Source organism: Gekko japonicus, unplaced genomic scaffold, assembly GCF_001447785.1.
Source record: "Gekko japonicus isolate JY-2015 unplaced genomic scaffold, Gekko_japonicus_V1.1 scaffold82692, whole genome shotgun sequence".
NCBI lineage: Eukaryota > Metazoa > Chordata > Lepidosauria > Squamata > Gekkonidae > Gekko > Gekko japonicus.
In genome coordinates, this window is record NW_015248557.1 from 1 (window position 1) to 531 (window position 531).

The following is a 531-nucleotide window of genomic DNA, read 5'->3' on the forward strand; positions in this document are numbered from 1 at the left end:
CCTTGAATGTCTGTATCTAGAGAGTCACCAACCATCACACAGTCCTCAGGCTGAACACCCAGAAGTTCACAGCAGTGATGAAATATAGACGGCGCTGGTTTCTCCTCTTTCTGTTCTCCACCAACTACGATAGCATCAAAGTAGGGCTGGCAGGCACAAGCTTCAATCTTTTCTCTCTGTGTCTGTGTGTCTCCATTCGTCAGCAGAAGCAAACGGACAACTTTCCTAAGGTCCCTGAGCATCCCTCTAGTCTCTTCCGCTAAGGTCAAATATTTCAGGCGGGTGGTTTTCCAAAGGAAATAACATTCCGAAGCCAGATTCCGATTGGCTCGTCCTCCCTTTGTTTCTTGTATAGCTTCTTCCCAGTGTTGAATCCTGAAGTCAGTAATACACATCTTGGAAGGGTCATGACACTCTTTGAGGAGTTTAGCTTGGACTTTGTCACAGATCATGTGGGCTTCTCTCTCATCACAGTGATGCTCCGTCTGTAAGGCATTTACCACCTGTTAGCAAAACAGAACTGTATTAATT

The 531-nt window shown here is 45.8% G+C and overlaps 1 protein-coding gene across 1 annotated transcript; it reads right to left on the reverse strand.

Annotated features, from left to right (window-relative positions):
- Positions 1-8: 8 nt before the first annotated feature.
- On the reverse strand, positions 9-506 carry LOC107125446 (N-acylneuraminate-9-phosphatase-like; the record flags this gene model as incomplete). The annotated part of the gene is made up of 1 exon (XM_015428867.1): positions 9-506. A coding segment is annotated over one exon (498 nt), but the record flags the coding sequence as incomplete, so codon positions are not given.
- Between the last annotated feature and the right edge of the window lie 25 nt (positions 507-531).